Raw genomic sequence first — 12,991 nt, forward strand, 5'->3', positions numbered from 1 at the left:
TGCTATCACGAGGGGTATTCAAATACACATTAAGCTCCAATCACAATGTATACATACTATTGAAAGATAAAACAACCACTCTCCCAAATTATACTTCATAGAAAAGGAAAGAACTTTCTATATATTAGGTAAAAACTTTCCTTTTAGTGGGGGAAAGCACTAAATAATAATAATATCACTACATGCGCATGAGAAAGGAATGACGATTTTAACTAAATAGGACAAGCCGAAAGGGTCTTCAATTCCTTTCTATAAGAATATTTTAAAGGCGGTACTGATAATTAAGTTGATCTGTGTTAGTTGAGAAAGTATTAACCAATAACATGTAAAGTACTTAAGACTTGGAGATTTGAAAATTAAATCTATTCAAGAAAATGATGAAATTTTGATTGACCATGTATTACATTAATATAAGCATTAATTTTGGTCAAAAAATGTAATTTATTGCATGCATCCCCCGTGACGTGAGTGACTATGCAAATTGGGATGATCAAACATAATTCAGAAATTCCTATTCAACATCTACCAACACACACACACACACACACACACAGTTTTTTTTTAAAAAAAAAATGAAAAATGTTCAAAGAATATCTCCAAAAATATAGTTCAATTATTTTGCCAAAAGAAAAGGGCATCACTCCACCACTCACTCACTCACTCTCAAATTGACATGTTTATGTGTTCAATTTTGATCCCATCAAATAGTCAACTCCATATACATGTATATGCATCGTGACACGACTCCACCATTCTCACCTCATCCAAACTCAACTCTTCGAAGTAAAACAAATGGGGGCCAAAATGCACCAACCCACCCATGTTCGCTCTTTTGGTAACAAGTAACAACCCTTCAAACATTTGAATCTTGGAATGCCTTTGGATACAAATTTTTATAAGGGAGTTGATTTGGTTTTGAAAAAATAGTAGTGTTCAATTGGAATTTTCTATAAAAAAAATAAGAACCAATTAAATTTGTTTTGTAATGTCTAAACTGGCCCCTTAACTAAAAGTTGCGGGACAAGGAATGTCAATTGCCCCACAAAACTAAGAATGTCCGGCACTATGAAATTCAATAATGAAGTTTTTTATATATAATTTGTGTTTCATGGCTCGGATTATATAATTCTATGACTATTACAATGCCACAATACATAAGGAATGATGTGATGATGTTTTACGATGTAATTATTTTTTCATTATAAAAAATTAATTATGATATCTTAATAATTTTTTGTGTTTAGTTATTAAGAGTAAAATGGAAGAAGAATAAGGATGTAAGAACCATATAACAAAACGAGGGGCAAAGTCGTCAATTGGTGGTAGGTCAAAAGTCAACGGTCGCAGAAATCAATTCAGTAGTTGGGATTGTACCTCCCGAAATCGGCAAGCTTCCGGGACCGATTCTTACAAAACGACGAGGCAGTGGAGAGGTGTGCCTTGGGCGGTGCTCTAGCGTCACCTCCCAGTGCTACCGCCGTCATCAGCTCCGGCAGAGCGCCTTTCTGATTCCGGTGCCTGTTCGGGCTGGCCCGCACTAAAGGACTCAAGCAAAACGTCAAGCCTGCCATGTTTTTGTTGGAAGCCGCCCTCCCTCCGCCGTTCCGCGTCGAAACCGGCGTCCTCCTCGGTGTCTGCCTCCACCCTTGGGAGGATTCGGAAGAGTATCCGCTCGATCCACCTCGGCAATGCTCGTCGTCTTCGTCGTCGGAGAATCTCGCCGGAGACATTCCGCGGCCACGGTTTTTGCAGGCCCTTCGACGATCTCCGGCCATGCTTACGTCGATGGGGAACGTGTTGACCTTCTTTTTCCGGCGATTTGGAAGAGTGGCGGACAACCAAGATGGAGAAGAAGTACAAGGATCGCGGGCTCTGAAACCGGTACCTGAATCCGAAACACTTGGATCCGAAATGGGACCCGACGCATCCGTCCCCGTCTTCCATCGCTTCGATTTGAAGAGTCCAGAGAGAAGCGAAAAAATTCTCCCCCCGTTACTCTTCTTCCTTCCCCTCTCAATTTCAACGGTTATAGATCCAGTGGGCCCCACCTGCGGAGTACTGTAGAAACGTTGGTCTTGGTGGCCGTGTATCTGCCATGCGGCGGCGTTGTCCGACTTCCGGCGTGATATGTAAGGCGAAACCGAACGAGGAAAGGCGAGAGATGGTGGATGATGGGTGGTATCAGTTTCCCGGCAATCGCCCCCATCTTGTGCCAGCTGCAATTGGGCTTGCATTAATTGGGCCTGAGCCTGCGCAGCCATGATGGCAAGGAGTCGCTCCCGCAAGCAGGAGGCGCAAACGCCGACGGCGCTGCTAAAGTCCGCCGGATGTTTCTTGCACCTCATTCACTCACGATCAAATATGAATCTCGTTACTGTATCTGGATTGACTTTCTTCAGTATTATTTCTGTAAATCTATACAGATATAGTTGGTGTGCGTGTGTATTTCATCGGAAGTGTCAGTGTAAAGAAAAGGAGGATTTTTATGAAGTTCACGACTTCTTTTTCTTCTTCTTCTTCGTTTTAGAGAGAGAACTGGGAAAATGGCCGAGAAATTTCAAGGGCTATGCCGTAGGTTATTTTGTTGTTGGGGAAAACATAAATCATACACACTGCACACATGGCATAGATCTATATTTTTCAAAAAATTTGATATATAAAAAAATAATATATTTTTATTAATTGAATTTTTTTTTTTTTTGAAGGGTTTATTAATTGAATATATGTACATGTGAGATGGTGTTTTTATGATAATATTTATGTAACTATGTGCATATATTTTCTGTATATTGACTAATAAAATTTCGTTATTTTACTTTACTGAAATATATGATTGGAAAAACGTTGGGATTTAACGATAAAAGTGATATATTGATAATTGAATCTCATGAAAATTTACGTCAAAATATATTACATACACTATCTATGCAATCAAATATTTACAAACAATTTGAAAAGTTTTCCAAGTATTCTTGAATTTTTTTTTAAAGATGATGTTTTTTTTGTATTTGTGTGAATTGTGCATTCGGACATGAATAATGCTAAACGTACAACCAAAATATCGTACATCGATATTTACAACAATTAAATCTTAATATATTGTTATTATATCGTGAGATTTTGCATTGAATTTATCATGAGATGTTGATAAATGGAATTTTTGTATTGAATTTTTTGTGTTATAAAAATTGTTGTACAAATTTGGTTGTACATGTAGTATTACTCTTCGTAGATTTGAGAGATGAATTTGTTTTGAAAGGAAGATTAGTTATAACTTATAAGATGAGATATTATGTGAGACAGTTTCACGGATATTTCAGTCCATGTGTACTTTTTTAGTACCTACCACATTTTCACATGAAGTGTACCATATTTCCACATGAAGTGTACCACATTTTTTATGACATAGTACCACAATTTTGTGGATAGGGGTGAACCCAAAGAAATATTTTGATTGGGGATTTTTCATCAACTTCCCCTGTTATATACTATGGTTGTACGGATTGTAATATTTTGAATTGGTAGTAAACCGAACCATAAGATTTTCGTCACATTATTAGAATTTGAGCTCCATTGATTCTTGATGATTAGTGTGTCAAAATATAGGTTGAGTCTAATCTCCTCGAATTTCGTTAACAAAGTGGTGGTTTTTTCGAGTTGAATTCAAATTGAAACATCCAAAAGTTTGATTTGTCCCCGATTATGACTCATTAACTTTTAAAACCGAAGTCGGTCGTTACTTGAAAATGATATTCCAAATGAAAAATAATTCAAATAGATTCCCATTTCGTAAATTCCCCATTTTGTGAAAAACGACATTTTCAATTTTGTATAATTTAAACATGACACATTACGATGAATGGGACATCCACTACTATTAAATAACTAATTAAAAGTCAAGGCTCGACTAAATGTCATTAACTCCCAAAAGTGATTTAATTTTCGATTTGTCGCTTACATATATAAAATTAATGGCATCGATTTTATTAAAAGGCCAATCCTTAAAAACTTTGGATTTACAAGCATTAATAATGATATTCGTGTGATCCTTATATTAACAAGCTTTAATTGGGATTCGATAGATGATTTGTCCTCGTAATTAGAAGTTCCAAGACTTAATTATAATAATCTTATTATTTTTATCTCATTTTTAAACACAATTTCGAGATCGAAGGTTGCTAAAATAGGAAAAATGGTGGAGTGAGGAACAAAACAAAAAGTAGTAGAAATAAAGGTAATTGAGGGAAAAATAGCAAATCATCTCCAAAAATTCCGAAATTTTTATATAACACTCTTCTTCCACTCATAAATCAAATTGCGTAACAGGCGTAACAATATCATCAATCGATTTTGCTCAAAAATAAAAAAAAATAACAAAGAATCGTTTCTCAAAAATTTTAGAAGCTTGTGCTTCAGATAGTTATTTGTAACTCGATTTAATCATTCTTCTTGAACGAATTTACCGTCGGTTTTAAAATAAAAAGTGTTGAAAATATTTTATAGTCTAAGTATATGTTGACTGGTCATCTCCAAAATCGTCAGGAGTACCGTGTCTGATCGTCTTAAATGAACTTGACAACCACTTTAGTTTTTCAAAATCTATTGTTAATCGGTTTCGAATTTAAAAAGTATTCAACATAAAGTTGTAGATCTTCTAGAAATGCGTCCAACTGAAATTATCAGTCGCGTGTGGCATCTTGAGCATGCACAAGCGATACCGCACTGACGCATGCTTTACGCTCGCCACGAAGATGTCGGATTTTTCATTTGCAGATCGATTTCTAACATAATTCCGACAATCTGGTGAAGTTTTGTAATTTTGGAACATGTCTTTAATTTAATATAAATTTTTAAAATTTTAACCAAAATTACCCAGTATAAAATTTGTACAAAAATGATTTTAAAAGATCCCAACATCTTCCACCAATTCTAACAGGTTTAAAATTACTCAAATTATACTCATAAGAAATTATATTGGCTTGGTCTTAAAGATACGACAAAAAAATAAGCTACCAATGTGATGATTTCCTATAGATTTCTTCAATGATGAAGTTTGACATTTATCTTGAATTCACAATAAAATTTATAAATTAATGATTTATTCATATATTTCATCGTGTTGTACATTTCACAATTTATTGGTAATATTATAATTTATATTTGAGTTTATTGATTTATCGATTCTTAACTGATTACCGATCAACTATTAATGATCGAATGACTGAATGACTTGATTCATAAATAGTGGTCTATGTGCCGGATTGTTTGTCCACTGGACAACGTGAATTCGACCCTGAAATTTGAGTCCAATGAACAATGGGTTTAAAACCTGATATATGGTTTATCTAAACAACTTGATTTCGGTCCGAATATATGAGTTCAACTTGACTCGTCGTTGATCGATTGTATGGATTCTACTTGAGTATGTTGTGAAAAATACTACATCGAATGTTGATGTGATTCACTTTTTTTGCCAACGATATTCACTTCAGAATCCTGAACAGTTACTGCATTTTACTTGATAAGATATTTTCATTATAAATACGTCACTACCGATATAATATCATATTTCCACTACTATAAATGAAGATGATAACGGCTAGGAAGCCACGTATCAAATCACACTTGATTATTGAAATTACCCATGTGTTAAGCTTATTGTTGCATAATTGAAAGAATCGATAATTCTCTTGATTATTGTGTCACGATTAAATTATTATTCCCTTTGAGAAAGTGGACGAGCCGTGGTATTTGAGCAATCAAACTTTTTAACTATTGATAATTAATTTGGAAAACAAATAAGTGTCGTACTTAGCTCACAAAAAAGGCTTATAATTTGGTTGACTTATTTGTTAGCCCTCCCTAATAAAGTTGGCATTTAACTAACAGAAGTAGCCAACTAACTAACCAAGAAAAATAATAAGTTACTATAAATGGATTTAAACAGTCAATTATGACTAACTACACTTTTTAATAATTAAAAAAAAAACATTTTACGCTTACAAAAAATCCAATTTAATTTGCCAAGTAATATTTACTAATGAAGCTTTATAAAGACAAAATATATTAAGAATATTTATGATAAAGACAAAAAATGATGTCATGGTGATTTGTGTGTTTTCGTTTTATTTTATTTTATAATTTCAAATTGTAGTTTGACATGTCTTTAATTATTTTTTACAACTATGAAATTATCACTGTTTGAATATAAAGCCAATGCACTAGTATTTTAGCACGATATTGGAGAGTATATTGGGTCATAAAAACGTCTGGTTGTGTCTATTCTGAACCTCACAATAGTTGTTTTCCTTTTTGTTATTCTCGGTTAACAATTCCATTAGCTACGAGTTAAATGAACAACTACAAACATAAAAAAACAAGACGACGTTAAAAAAAATTTATATGAGATCGTCTCATATGTCAATTTTGTGATATTATATATATATCATAGCTGGATCGTATTAAAAAAATATTATTTTTAATAATAAAAATATTACTTTTATTATAAATATGAATTAAGTCGACTCATTAAACTAAACATATATAAATCTGTGAGAATTCAAACTCAACATTGTTAATACTAACAACCTTGTGGGCTGCATGCTGTAAGATCGGTCCAACTTTTTATATTCGAGCGGAGCCCAACTAAATCAATTCTATTAAAAGAAAAATTTTAGGCTACTACAGCGACCGGGAACACGTCGTCGTATTTCAGAAACCCTACTATTTTCCCCGGTCTCTGAGCCCTCGATTCTCCTCACTGGAACCAGCACTCTCACACGTTCAGGAGCCTGTGCAGTCATCTTCTATCCCGAAATCTCGAGATCTTAGCGAAGCAGATAGCTCTACATATTTTTTCTGTGAATTGTTTCATTATTTTTTTTGAACTAAAATGGTTGTTTCATCGCAAACACCTGATATCTCCGGGGAGCGCCAATATGGACAGGATGTTCGCTCTCAAAACGGTGAATTTTTTTCGTGGATGTATTTCTAACTATATATGCAGCGTTTTATGTGCGTGCGCGTGTTTACTGTTCAAGTGTGTGTCTTTGGGTTTATGTATGTGGGAGTGCTGCTGCTTATTGTTTGTATGTTTTGTTTTGGGCAGTCATTTGTTATTGATAATGTCGATCTTTTTTATTGAAATGTGCAGTTGTAGCATGCCAAGCGGTTGCAAACATCGTAAAATCTTCTCTTGGTCCTGTTGGTCTTGACAAGGTAGTTTGCTCTATATTTATTTTTCATTTTTGAAGATTTTTTAAGCATCCCATACACGCCCGCGACCAAATATTATGTTTGATATGAAATTTGAGTTGTATTTTGATCATATATATTTCGGTTGTACCATTCAAGTTTCTTCGGCCCTGCCACCCCACCCCACCCCACCCCACATGCCATGTATGTGACACTACTTCATTTGGTGGAAAAAGTTATTTTTGAAATCTTGAATTTTACTGTAATTTGCTAATTTTTTATGTTTAATATTCCCAAACTTTAGAACAAAGGGAAAGCAACTTTTGTAGTTTTTAAGATAGCTTTGCATTTTGGATGGTTCCGTCCACATGTTTCTGGATGCTCATGTTCAAAAACTTTTCATTTAGTATTTTGTTTTCTTTGTGATGTTATGTTTTGGTTAGATTGGTGGAGATTTTTGTACACTGATAATTACACCAAGTGAAGTAAGTCAATACAACATTGCTACTCCATTTTTCTACAAAGCAATCATGCATGCCTTCTAATATATATGTATATATATACACATACCCTGTTTTAAATACCCTCTTTTCAAACCAATATGGACATAAGTGTGGGATTATAGTTGCCTATTTATGATGGGTGCAAAATTCAGCTGTCACCTGCAATGATTTACGTGGCTTAAGGTTATATAATATGAAGTGGTGTGATGTTTGGCAAACCAGTGAAGGCGGGAGGGATAGATAGCGTTTTTATGTGATGAGTTGGTACTTTTCAGATGCTTGTAGATGATATTGGTGATGTTACAATTACCAATGATGGTGCTACGATATTGAAGATGCTGGAAGTTGAGCATCCGGCTGCAAAGGTGAAAGGATAATTCTTTCTTTTTTTAACAAATTCTTCATGTCTGTTTTGTATTCACCTTTATATGATCACAGGTTCTTGTTGAGTTGGCTGAACTGCAAGACAGAGAAGTTGGAGATGGGACAACTTCTGTGGTCATCATAGCTGCCGAATTACTTAAGGTAGGTTGTGGCTGCTTTTGCTGGAACAAACTTTGATGTCTCTTGTAAGTTATTTGAGTGTGGGCATTGGGAATATTATACTTCATTACTGAGTTCAGATTTGTTTCTACAGAGAGCAAATGACTTAGTGAGAAACAAAATTCATCCGACATCAATTATCAGTGGATACAGAGTGCGTATCATTTTTAAATTTTGCTTTAGGTTTTACTTGGATTTGTTTCCAATTTTAGGATAATCAGTCTGTTTCATGCTCATGATTTGTGTAATTGCATCAATGTTTGGCGGCAGCTTGCTATGAGGGAAGCATGCAAATATGTTGATGAAAAACTAGCTGTCAAGGTGACTCTTTGCTGCTATTGCTTCCTTCTGAAGTGAAATCTTTTAATTATTTTTCCTCGATTCTTTTCCTTTTTAAAAGAGAAAACGATTTTCTAGAAATCAGATTTTGGAAAAAAAATCGAGGGCAGCGATTAGAATGTGAATGTTGGCATGTGACGTGTATATGTATACTAAACATATCATAAATTGTCATCAACCACTTTGCAGCACATAGGGTTTCATTTGAAATTTTTTTGGGCTTATTGAGCTTTTTATATCTATGTTTAGGTTGAAAAACTTGGCAAAGATTCTCTTGTAAACTGTGCCAAGACCAGCATGTCCTCAAAGTTGATAGGTGCTGACAGTGACTTCTTCGCAAATCTTGTAAGTTAATAAATGGATGAACTTTACTGCACATTATTTCTCCTTTAAATGTGTAGTTTATGAAGTTTTTCGTGGCACCTGCAAACAGCATTTTAGCACTCTACTGTTTTTAAATTCTATGCGATGGTAGATATGGCATTGCAGTAACTTGTGATTCAACTGATTTCCTGAGCCCCAAGTACCCATACGTGTTTTTCCGTGGTCCATTTTCCAAAGCATTTGAGGGCAGTGGAGCAGGGTTTCATGAGTGTTTTTTGTTTCTTTTTATACTATTTAGACTTGCACAAAATTGCTAATCGCCCTCTTCTATGGAATTAATGCGTGTGGTTTCGTCCTTATTGTGGCTCTCAAGACCTATTACATTCTCTTTATCATAAAGCCATCACACTGCATATGCTTTTAGGTAGTGGAGGCTGTACAAGCCATGAAGATGACAAATGCAAGAGGAGAAGTTAGATATCCAATCAAGGTTGGTGGTTTTCGGTTGAGCATTTTTTTGCTGTTATATGTTGAAATAGCTTCTATCCATTGAATAATTTGTTTTGAGCATGGTTTATCTACAATAAAAAGGATCCCTTGTAGACTTCTGTCACATCCCTTGTTTTGGAAAACCTGTGCTCCGCCATTGTCTTTTTCAATTGTGATATTTCGAATAACCCAAAAGATGGACATACACCTCACACGTTTTATTAAATTGATTTATTTTTCCTTTTTTAATCTTTCTTCTGTAAGTTAGATTTTCTAATGATTGTCTCCGTGTCAGGGAATTAATATACTTAAAGCCCATGGGAAGAGTGCCAAAGATAGTTATCTACTCAAAGGATATGCTCTCAACACTGGGCGTGCTGCTCAAGGAATGCCTATGAGGGTTACCCAGGCCAAAATTGCTTGTCTCGATTTTAATCTTCAAAAGACAAAAATGCAAATGGGTGTCCAAGTTTTAGTCACTGACCCCAGGGAGTTGGAAAAGATTCGTCAGAGGTAATCTAAACTATTTAGCTTTCCTATGCTAATGGGGGTTGAAAACAACAATGTTTAGATGAACTTTTGTATGCATTTTGTTTTTATGCTTGTTACACGTCACCTTAATAGTAATTTATGCATGTGTCTTCTATGATCTGCATGTTTGAAATTTCTCATTTTTCAAGCTAAGGAGAGTCTCAGTGGTGGCACTCCCAAATCTATCAATACATGTGATACAATACCAAAGGGATTACTGACATAATAATTCTTGCAGAGAAGCTGACATGACAAAAGAACGTATTGAGAAGATTCTGAAGGCCGGAGCAAATGTCGTTTTAACCACGAAAGGAATTGATGACATGGCACTCAAGGCAAGATATCTCGTGTTATCGTTAGTGTTCATTGTCTCTCGTGTAAAGGTGTTCAGAGCATTGGAAAACTTTACTCCTATCTGACAAATGTTAGTGTATTTTTCTTGTTTAATTGATGGATCCTCTTTATCGAGAACTGAGTTTATGTAGGAGCGTCTTCGGGTTAGTTAGAATCATCTTTTGAAGGAATGAAACCATTAGAACTATCTATTTCTCTACATTCTTGAGAACATTGTCTCATTATGCTGATTAAACACCCTTATTTTGTGATTGAAACTTTGTTCCTTGAATTCTTTTGGGGTTCTATTTAAGTTTTTCTTTCATTTTTCAGTACTTTGTGGAGGCTGGTGCAATAGCTGTAAGACGTGTCCGCAAGGAAGACATGAGGCATGTTGCTAAGGCAACTGGTGCAACTGCGGTATATATTTTTAGTTCCATTCTATGTCCTAAACCCTGCAAAAGAATAAAATTTAATGGATTAATGAATTTTTCCTGTATCTTAAGGAGAACAACTCCATTCATATTAATGACTTTTGTACAGGTTTCAACATTTGCGGATATGGAAGGGGAAGAAACATTTGATCCATCATTTCTAGGATATGCAGATGAAGTAGTGGAGGAGCGAATTGCTGATGATGATGTGATTATGATAAAGGGGACCAAAACCACTAGTGCGGTGAGAGTTGTCATTTCTGTAACATCATCAATTTTCTAATATTTCTTGCTAAAACAGTTCAACTGCTTCTGGTTTTTTACTGAGAACGCAATTATGTGACTAGGTGTTGTTAATGACTGCGTCCTTGTTTCAACTCATTTTGAGTGGACCTGTGCGTAAGTTTCACCAGTACATCTGACATACGATTATAATGTTTCTTTCCAGGTTTCATTAATACTTAGAGGTGCGAACGACTTCATGCTGGATGAGATGGACCGGGCTTTGCACGATGCACTGTCCATCGTCAAAAGAACTCTGGAATCTAATACAGTGAGTTTCACTTGTAAAATAATCTCTCCTAACTAACACTATTTTAATATTTCCTGTTTTTCTGTCTTTTCTTTTATATACTCTTTAAATTCATCGATTTTAGCAATTTCCCTTCTATGCCCATCTTTCTTGAAGTGGTTGCAATTTCGAAGAAAGATAAACGTGATAATTCATGAAATGCAGCGATTGAGTGGAAAACAGATGATAACATTTTGACTTGTATCATTGGGACTGTATTGTAAATAGGTTGTTGCTGGCGGAGGTGCTGTCGAGGCTGCCCTATCTGTATATCTAGAGAATTTGGCCACTACTTTGGGATCTAGGGAGCAGCTGGCAATTGCAGAGTTTGCTGAGTCATTCTTGATCATTCCAAAGGTTCTTATTTCATCAATAGTGAATCGATCATTTGATATTTTGCGCGGGCTAATTTTGGGTTGTCTTGTTAGGTGCTTGCGGTAAATGCTGCTAAAGATGCTACTGAGTTGGTTGCCAAGTTACGAGCTTACCACCACGCGGCACAAACTAAGGCAGATAAGAAGCATTTATCAAGGTATGGATCCTACATTATCGCCTATTGGTTTATCATGTACCTTTTTTCCACATTTCTTAGGAAACTGCCACATGACTCTCTGTCGATGTTTTCTTTCGGTCTAACAAGTCTTTGGAAATAATAATTGAGCAATTCGATCTACATGTGAAGCTTTTTCTCTCATTTTCTCTATTTCTCTACCTTAACTCAAGTTTATTTTAGGTTCCCAGTGTTTTTAAAGCTGTGGTGTAGTCTTGTAGAATATGGCGACGAGGACATAAAATAAGTTAGATGCCTGGAGAATACTGTAGTTGCTTTAAGTGCTATTCCTATACGATCGATCTTATGACTTTGCCAAGTATATTAGCTTGTCAGTTTTTAAGCCCTTGGGTCACTTGGTTGTTCGTTAGGATTTACAAGTGGCAGAAAGAGCCAGAATCTGGCATCTGTTTTTATCACGGTTAAATGAGAATAATATAAATTGTTAGTAATTGTGCGAGAGTTCTGATTAGTCACTTTCATGGATGCAGCATGGGTCTAGATTTGGTCAAGGGTACCGTTCGCAACAACTTGGAAGCAGGAGTTATTGAACCTGCAATGAGCAAAGTAAAGATAATTCAGGTTAGAGTTTAAAGATTCAATGCTTGATTGACCGTTTGTCATGTTTTAAATGTTGATCAAATCTTGATAAGTTACGTCTTTTCCCAGTTTGCTACTGAAGCGGCTATAACTATTCTTCGAATTGATGACATGATAAAGCTTGTCAAAGATGAAAGTGGGAACGATGAAGATTAAGCGCACTTTGAACTTATATTTGTATTCAAAACATTGAGGTTCCAAGAAAGAATTTTGAGGGGTTTTAAAATACGGTGGGATAAGTGTTGTGTTTTGTAACAACTTAGTATTGTGTTTTTGTATGACTTGATTCCTCTTTCTTGAGTTGCGGCGTTCCGGAGTTATCTTTCTAGCTANTTTGTATATTAAAAGAGAAGAAAATATATAAAACTTCATTATAAAAGTGAATAATTTTTCTTATTGTTCATTTAAATAATTTTTTAAATATTTATAACTTCATTGAAACAATTTAAATTTGAAAAAATTCAATTATATATGATAATTGGGTATTTGGTTAAAGTATGGGTATCCGATNAATCCATCGATTTTCGGAGTTTTCAATACATATAATCATAAATTTGAAAATTAAAGAAAACGATGCTTT

At 35.0% G+C, this 12,991-nt stretch overlaps 2 protein-coding genes across 2 annotated transcripts; one reads left to right on the forward strand and one right to left on the reverse strand.

Annotated features, from left to right (window-relative positions):
- Nucleotides 1-1,355: 1,355 nt before the first annotated feature.
- Nucleotides 1,356-2,345, reverse strand: LOC140957635 (uncharacterized). The gene has a single exon (XM_073414970.1). The coding sequence runs from the start codon at nt 2,343-2,345 to the stop codon at nt 1,356-1,358; it is 990 nt and encodes a 329-aa protein (XP_073271071.1).
- Nucleotides 2,346-6,675: 4,330 nt separating this feature from the next.
- LOC140970676 (T-complex protein 1 subunit alpha-like) lies at nt 6,676-12,711 on the forward strand. The gene is made up of 17 exons (XM_073432514.1): nt 6,676-6,965; nt 7,154-7,218; nt 7,973-8,062; nt 8,136-8,222; nt 8,335-8,394; nt 8,511-8,561; nt 8,829-8,924; nt 9,328-9,393; nt 9,688-9,905; nt 10,162-10,258; nt 10,590-10,676; nt 10,800-10,934; nt 11,139-11,243; nt 11,490-11,618; nt 11,690-11,793; nt 12,303-12,393; nt 12,481-12,711. Exons 1-17 carry the CDS (start codon nt 6,893-6,895, stop codon nt 12,565-12,567), a joined length of 1,641 nt encoding a protein of 546 aa, XP_073288615.1. The 5' UTR covers nt 6,676-6,892; the 3' UTR covers nt 12,568-12,711.
- Nucleotides 12,712-12,991: the final 280 nt, after the last annotated feature.

This window comes from Primulina huaijiensis, chromosome 2 (genome assembly GCF_012295235.1).
Source record: "Primulina huaijiensis isolate GDHJ02 chromosome 2, ASM1229523v2, whole genome shotgun sequence".
In the NCBI taxonomy this organism is placed as follows: domain Eukaryota; kingdom Viridiplantae; phylum Streptophyta; class Magnoliopsida; order Lamiales; family Gesneriaceae; genus Primulina; species Primulina huaijiensis.

Excerpts from the sequence above, each read along its gene's own strand:
- LOC140957635 (XM_073414970.1), bottom strand. The coding sequence starts at position 2,345 with ATGAGGTGCAAGAAACATCCGGCGGACTTTAGCAGCGCCGTCGGCGTT.
- LOC140970676 (XM_073432514.1), top strand. The coding sequence starts at position 6,893 with ATGGTTGTTTCATCGCAAACACCTGATATCTCCGGGGAGCGCCAATAT. Across the intron at positions 10,259-10,589 it reads TTGATGACATGGCACTCAAG|TACTTTGTGGAGGCTGGTGC; the intron begins GCAAGATATCTC and ends TTCATTTTTCAG. Across the intron at positions 10,677-10,799 it reads AGGCAACTGGTGCAACTGCG|GTTTCAACATTTGCGGATAT; the intron begins GTATATATTTTT and ends ACTTTTGTACAG.